The sequence below is a fragment of the Protopterus annectens genome, chromosome 1.part2 (assembly GCF_019279795.1).
Source record: "Protopterus annectens isolate FY-2018-M chromosome 1.part2, PAN1.0, whole genome shotgun sequence".
In the NCBI taxonomy this organism is placed as follows: Eukaryota; Metazoa; Chordata; order Ceratodontiformes; family Protopteridae; genus Protopterus; species Protopterus annectens.
The window spans coordinates 862,382,196-862,389,695 of NC_056727.1; the positions used below are offsets into that span (position 1 = coordinate 862,382,196).

Below are 7,500 nucleotides of genomic sequence, written 5' to 3' on the forward strand. Positions count from 1 at the left end.
ACAATCGTTTTTTAAAAATGTATGAATGGGAGAGGACAGCATCTTGTAAGTTTTTAAGGTTTTCCAGTCTAAGGGGATTATATTTTTTTTTGAAAAAATTTTTGATATGATATATTCCCAAAACTAACCTTTAGTTCAGTGGAACTGTATTTCACCAAGCACAGCTTCTAAATGTTCATTAAATATTTGCAATTTAAATGATGTATGTTTCCCATTCATCTTACTTGTTTTAGTGCCCAGGATGTAAGCTCAGTAATGCATGTTGATGTATGGGCCCTGCATTGATAAAAATGTCTGACTATAACGAAGCACGTGGAGATGGACAGTTATTAGACACGTTCTGATTGGTACGATAAACTGCCCACATATACTGTGCATTTACACCTACTGTTCTGGCATAGGTTTTAGATCAAGCGTGTCTGAAAATCACCAATTCACTTATGTGGTCAACAAACAAACAAACAAATGAAATTGCTTATTGATTTTATTTTGTTAAATCTGCAGATAAGTATTAAGTATTTAAAGGCAATCTTGCTGCTATGCTTGCGAAGTCTCAAGAGATACTTTACTTGCTTTCTGATTGTGCTTTATGTTGGCATATTAGGGCACAGAAATCTATTGTCTTATTTATGATAAGTTTTATATTAAATAAATTGCTCGTCCTCATCAGTTTTGTTGAATCTCTTTTCATGTTTATGTACACTTTGTATTGTGTTAAGATGGAGAAGATTGTTAAATCTGCAAAGCGAAGTCTTGAAGATAAACTTGCAAAGAGAAGAATCCAAGCTGAAAGAAAGTCTCCCTCCCATGTTTCTGAAGAAACTGAAGAGAAACATGAGGTTGAGGAAATCCCAGAAGTGATTCGTAGTCAGGTAAGCTGCAGTTTGTACTAGTACAATAGAAGCATTTTTTTTAATCCAGTTCCTTTTAGTATAGTGCAAAATGCTGTCTGCTGTTCCTTTACCATTTTACCTGTTGTAGAACTTTTTTTTTTATTTTACCATTTTTCTAAAAACTAAGATGCTTTAATATCTGTTTTTCATTTTAATTTTTTTGTGTTGGATGATGTAGTCTGTATATTACATCAAGAAACTGCAGGGATTTCTTTTGTGTGTAACATACAATAGGACATGTTTGGGAGTGGTTCATTTTTAAATTTTCATATTTTTCATTTGGCATTTCAGAAGGTGTAGTGACATTAGTGCATCGAAAGTAGTAAACATTTCCACATGATTATTCTGTGATTGGAATGATGCAGTAATTTTTATTAGTTAAAAACTTGTTTTATTTTGTTAGTGGTATTTTGTAGCTGCAGGATACAGAACGATTTTGCTTACCTGAATGACATGTTTTCTCCAGTATTTCAGGGATTCAAAGCTTCGCTGTATTTAATTGAGAATGGCCAGTTTACTTACTTGGGTGACAAATGAATAAACTGCATTTTTTTATTTGGCTAATCCTTCAAATAAGTATCCTAAGTGAGATGTGCTGCTTAAATTGCAAGGGCTTGGGAACATCTTTACTTGCTTGTTGCACATAATGTGGGTAGGAATATTATGCTACAAAATCTAAAATCTGTTTTTCTGTTTTATGTGACATAAGTGGTGTGTTAAGTAACATTTGCTCCCACAATTTTTGGGGGAAGGGGTTGTTTTGCATTAAGGTGGATGAGTTTACTAAATCTGTCATAGTGGAAAAACTTAGCAAGCTGATTATAGCCAGAGACTTTCTACAGTTTTATAAAAATAATAGTTAAGTGTTTTATAATTATTATTAATAATATTATTATTATTATTAGTTTACTCTTTCATTGAAGAGCATAATGCATGGTTAGGGGCCATGTAATGGAGCTTCTCTTGGTGGATACAGGGAAGGGGATTGCATTTGGCTCGTCGTGCCAGTTGAATGGAATGGACTTTTTTGTTCTTTAAATGAAAAGTTGAGGAGTTGGGGCACCCGATCAGAGTCCAGCCCTGCACATGACATGAACTAGCTATGGCTCTGCAGCTATTTGATATTTTTTGGTCAATGTTTATATTAAGTAAGAAGGTTTTAAAGGTATGGTGGGCTTTGTTCCCTGCCAAAAAGATGAGTTTTGGCAAATATCCACTCATTGTTTTATCTGTTTTATGCCGATGATATAGTATTTCTAATATGTATAATATATATATAAATATACATATATATATAAATATATAAATACATATATATATAAATATATGTGTGTGTGTGTGTGTGTGTGTGTGTGTGTGTGTGTGTGTATATATATGTGTGTATATATATATATATATATATATATATATATATATATATAGGTTCATAGGTTCATATGTTGGTACTAGGCTATCGGCTCTAAGGCCTATGCAAGCCTAGCCATAACAATTCCCTGGATATTTCTTCCCACAATATTTACATCTTTGGGCCCCTGTCTAGCAGGGCAACTGACATGATCCCTGGGGTGAATTTCCTATCTCCCATCCAATCATCAAGGTTCCTTTTGAAGAGGGCCAATGGGGCGCTCTGCTTGACATGTATGGGCAGTCTATTCCAGAGTATGGGGAGTCTCTGGGTCAGGAACCTATCCCTCCAGCATGTTTTGTTCATTGTGATGATAAGATTTAGATCCCTGGAGCGTGTGGCTCTGAGGGATTGGGATTTCTTTAAATGGAGCATGTCCAACAGCTCAGGGTTTGACATGGCCTTGTATGTTAAGCAGAGATCGCCTCTGAGTAGACGATATGCCACAGAGTATAGCTGGAGTTTTTTTAGATGGTCAGCATATGGCATCTGCTTTAGGCCTGTGATTATTTTAGTGAGGTATTTCTGTGGCCTTTCCAGCTGTTGCAGATGTCTTGTGAGGTACATACCAAATGGAGCATTATACTCTATAATGGGTCTAATGAGGGATGAGTACAGTGGGACAATGACCTCCTTTTTTCTGGATGAAAAGCCCTTAGTGATGAGGTGTGCCACATAGAAGGATTTCTTGACTGTTGTGGTGATGTGGTTATCGAAAGTGAGACCACTGTCAACCTGTGTCCCTAAGTCTCTCATCACACTTTCAATGTTTAGTGTCCTGCCACCTATGTGGTAATTCATGGGTGTATGTTTTTTTCCAAAGGGGATAACTATACATTTCTTGGCATTAAGCTTGAGCCCATGACTCTGGCACCAGGCATCTGTTTCTGTAAGGCCCTTTTGTAGAATATCCACATCATTTGGGGATTCAATAATGGCTCCCAGTTTGCAGTCATCTGCAAACTTTGTTAGCCGGAGTCCCTTAGTGTTGGCCTGTACTTCAGAGAAATAGATGCCAAACAAGAGTGGTCCCAGGACTGAACCCTGAGGTACTCCACTTGTCGCTTGTCTGGAGCTGGATTTGGAGTTGGCTACTTTTACAGTCTGGGTTCTGTCAGTAAGCCAGTTGGCAACCCATCGAGTGACATAGGGTTTTATGCCCAGCTTAGTAAGTTTATCTATAATTCCAGAGTGGGGGATGGTGTTGGAGGCTTTGGCGAGGTCCAGATAGGCCGTGTGGACCGCCTTACCCTCGTGCACAGCTCTGGAGACTGATTCGAAGAAGTCATTCAGATTCAGGAGACAAGATCGGCCCTTCACAAACCCAAACTGGGTGGGGTCCAGTGTTTGAAGGTTGCCAATGTCTTTTTTTATAAGTTCCATGATAATGCGTTCCATGCCCTTGCAGATCAGGCTTGTCAGACTGATGGGACAGTAGTTCCCAGGATCCAAGGAGGATCCTCCCTTGTGGAGCAGGATAACTGTAGCTGTGCACCACTCAGTGGGCAGAAAGCCTGAGGTGAGGCTATGATTAAACATGACACTTAGGTGAGGTGCCAGTTCATTTTGTAGTTATGTAGTACACAGCCTGGGATGTCATCTGGTCCCATGGATGCTGTATTCTTAGCTTTGGAGAGTGCGGTTTCTACCTGTGTGGCCGTGATTATCGGAATTTGGCAATCTTTTGGTATTGAGATGGACCCTTTAGGGGGTGAGAGGCGGGTGAAGTTGGCACTAAATCAATCTGCCAAGATATTGGCAATATCCTTGGGATCAGTATATTTAATGCCATTCTGTTGTAGCTCAGAGCAGATCTGAGCATTGCCATTTAGATTCTTGACATAACTATAGAATGCCTTGTGGTTGTCTTTGGAATCTTTGGCAATTTTTTTTTCGTAACTAGCTTTTGAGGATTTTATGAGGGATCTCATCTTCTTACTGAGGCTGGTGGGGGAGTTTTTTGCATCCTAGGATTTTCCTCTTTTCTGCAACAGTTTCTTCCTTCTGTTGTATAGTTTGTTTATAGCAGGGGACCACCAGATTGGCGTCCTTTTTTTGGAGAAGAGCATCTTGGTTCTATTTGGGATGGCACGATTCATGCACGAGTGGATGTGCTCGTACATAGCCTTAGTGTAGGATTCTGCAGTCGAACTTCCAGATCATGTCTGCGTGGGTGTTGTGAAGTTTGTCACTTCTGACTTCAGTAGCATGAAGTTGGCTTTGGAGAGGTTTTTTAAGGAGGTTTCCTTACTGGGGGGTGGGGGTGGGATGTGGATGTCAAGGGTGATGTGCTTATGGTCAGACCTGACCAATGAGGGGGTGACCACTGGTGTGGAGCATCTATCTCCCATGATGTTCATTGTGTTTCACTGTTGCAGTCATTACTTGGGTTATCCTGCTGGCAGGCAACCCGCAGTCGGCCCGAGTTCCAAAGTCTTGGTCCGGCATCGGTTGCTGTCGCCTCTTCCCTGACGTCAGTGCGCCAGGGGTATAAAAGTTGCAACTGACGCCATTTTCTTCAGTCTTTCTTGCCGTGCGGTTCCCGAAGCAAAAGCAGTTCGCAAGTGCCGGTCGGCCGACTCCTGAGATTTTCAAAATTGAGTTTCAGAACCGAAGTCTTCAATAAAGCTAAGTGCCCCGTTGGGGAAACTTTTTCTTGCTCCAGACCGATGTCAGTAAAAGTTAATAATTGTATTTCTTGTGGGAAGCAAATACCTCATAAGGACTTTCACTCTTAGTGTATTCCTTGCCTAGGCACTGACCACGACGTTACTAGTTGTCGGTTTTGTGCTAGATTCAATAAACGCACTATTAAACGTCGGTTTGATTTTGCTTTACATTACTTTGGCCAAAGGTTTAATTACATAATGCCTTCGGAACAACTGACGACCGGAATTTATAAAAAACGCAAAGACAAAGAAAAGGACAAGCATCCGAGATCCAAAACCGACGACGAAGCCTCTTCTAGGCCAGTCGCCGGTTCTCAGTGAGGCGCTTTCGCAGCCCCTGACACCCGCTACCTCAGAGCCACAGGCCGTAACTGACAGCCATGTGGAGACACCGAGGCCTGTGGAAACTCAAGGTATTGGGCCTATGGAAACTATTCCTTCAGATGGGTCCGGAGCTGCTGAGCAGGCATCGGCTTCTGAGGGTGTTTTCAGACCTTCACAGCTTACAGTTAAGCCCACTACAGCAGCAAAGGCAAAGTCAAAAACACCATTAAAGACAAGGAAACAAGTACAGTATTCTCCAGAACAGTCATCCATGCTAAAGAAACAGATGCTTAAAATGGCCGAAGACCTAATTACTTTAATCAGGAGTTCCCATCCCCCTCCTGACAAAAGGCCTAGGCAAGACACTAACTATGATTCCTCTGACCAGGTTTCCATTTCCTCTGATTCCTCTTCTGATCAGGGATATTCTCTCCCTCCCTATGAGGACTCGTATGCAGAAGAGTAAATACCTTCAGCCTCTCCGCCTGAGGATTATTCTTTTGGGGAAACCCTGCACACCATGAGGGAGCATTTCCATTTGGAGAGTCAGGATTATTCAGAATCCAAGAAAAGGCTCAGAGACTTCCTTTTATTGCCTCAGCACAGGCCCCTGGCTATCCCCCCTGTGCTTGATATTGTTGATGATGTTTTTTCTGAATCCAGTCTGTCTCCTGATTCTTTACCCCCCTGCACCAGTCAAGCCAGACAGATACTATAGGGTCCCTGTCTCTCATAAATTTCTTTACAAAAACCCCACTGCAGACCCAGAAACAATTTCTCAAGGTCCTAAAGGGGTTAAGGCTTCCACTGCTAAAAATCCTGTCCCCTCGGATAGGGATTCCAGAGCTCTGGACAGATGGGGGGAAAAAAGTTTACACTTCTGCTACCTTAGCTGTAAGAGCTTTAAACTGCCAGTTTCACATGCTTAAATATCAACAATACCTCATGCCATTGCTAAAACAGAAAATGGTTTCAAATACAGAAAGTCCTGACAGCAAGGAAATGCAGGATTTATTGCATGCAGTTGAACAAGTGGGAAAGCATACTCTGCAATGTGGTTTTGATTCATTAGAGGCTTCTTGTGGAGCCGCAGTTACAGGCTGTGTTATTCGAAGGCATGTTTGGTTGAAAGAACAAAGTTTACCTGACCATGTTAAAGTAAAATTATTGGATGCTCCATTACAGCATGATACTTTGTTTGGTGTTAAGGCAGAAGAGGTGTTAAAGAAAATGGAGGATAAAGCAAAGTCAATGCAGACAGTGAAATATTTCTTACAGGTTCAACCACCTAGATTTAGCAGAAACTTGCCTTCAAAAAATTGGTCCGTTCCAGTGTCGGACAGGCCACAAAGAGGCAGATACAGGCGCCCAAGAGGCTGATCTCAGCCCCAAGGCTCCTACAGACCTAAACAATGGGGTGTTTCAGCCCCCAAAGGAGGGGAAGACAAATCACAACCTTATAGGAAACAGTCTCAATGACTTCCGTCTTCCAATGCCAAGCACTTACCTTTTGACAGCTCCCCTAGGGGGAAAGCTAGCACTTTTCTCAAAAAATTGGCACATGATCACCCAGGACCAATGGGTGCTGAATATTGTTTCTCAGGGTTACAGGTTCCACTTCCACACGCTTCCAAAACCAGAAGGTATGCCAGACCTGCCACAAAACCAATTGGCAGAAGCACAAAAACAGATTGCTGCTCTTATGGACATGGGAGCTATTCAAAAAGTTTCATAGCAAGAACAGGGACAAGGATTTTACAAGACTTTTCTTAGTACCCAGAAAGGACAAAGCCTGGAGACCAATACTGGACCTGTCAATCCTAAATACTTTCCTGGATGTTCCAAAATTCAAAATGTTAACACTACAGCAACTTCTGCCCATGCTGGCCAAGAAGGCCTGGCTAGTTACTTTGGACCTCAAGGAGGCATACCTGCATGTCCCAATCAGACAGTCTTGCAGAAGATACCTCAGATTCATAGCAGGCTCAATGCATTACAAATTCTCTGCACTGCCCTTTGGCGTATCTACTGCGCCAGGGTCTTCACAAAATGCCTGGCACCAGTAATTGCATTTTGCAGACAAAAAGGAATTCAGATATATCCCTACTTGGACAACTGCCTTATTCAAGCAGAGAGCAAGGACATTCTTCTACAGCATCTGGCGTTTGTAAAAAGATTGCTAATGTGCCTAGGGTACACAGTAAACAAA

The 7,500-nt window shown here is 41.5% G+C and overlaps 1 protein-coding gene across 1 annotated transcript in view; it reads left to right on the plus strand.

Moving 5' to 3' along the window:
• The window catches only part of LOC122792418 (trichohyalin-like), a 261,589-nt gene that overhangs the window by 219,962 nt on the left and 34,127 nt on the right, over positions 1–7,500 (plus strand). Inside the window, exon 21 of the mRNA XM_044060207.1 lies at positions 720–872. Within this exon, the coding sequence (XP_043916142.1) occupies positions 720–872 (153 nt within the window). The remainder of the gene's footprint in view (positions 1–719; positions 873–7,500) is intronic.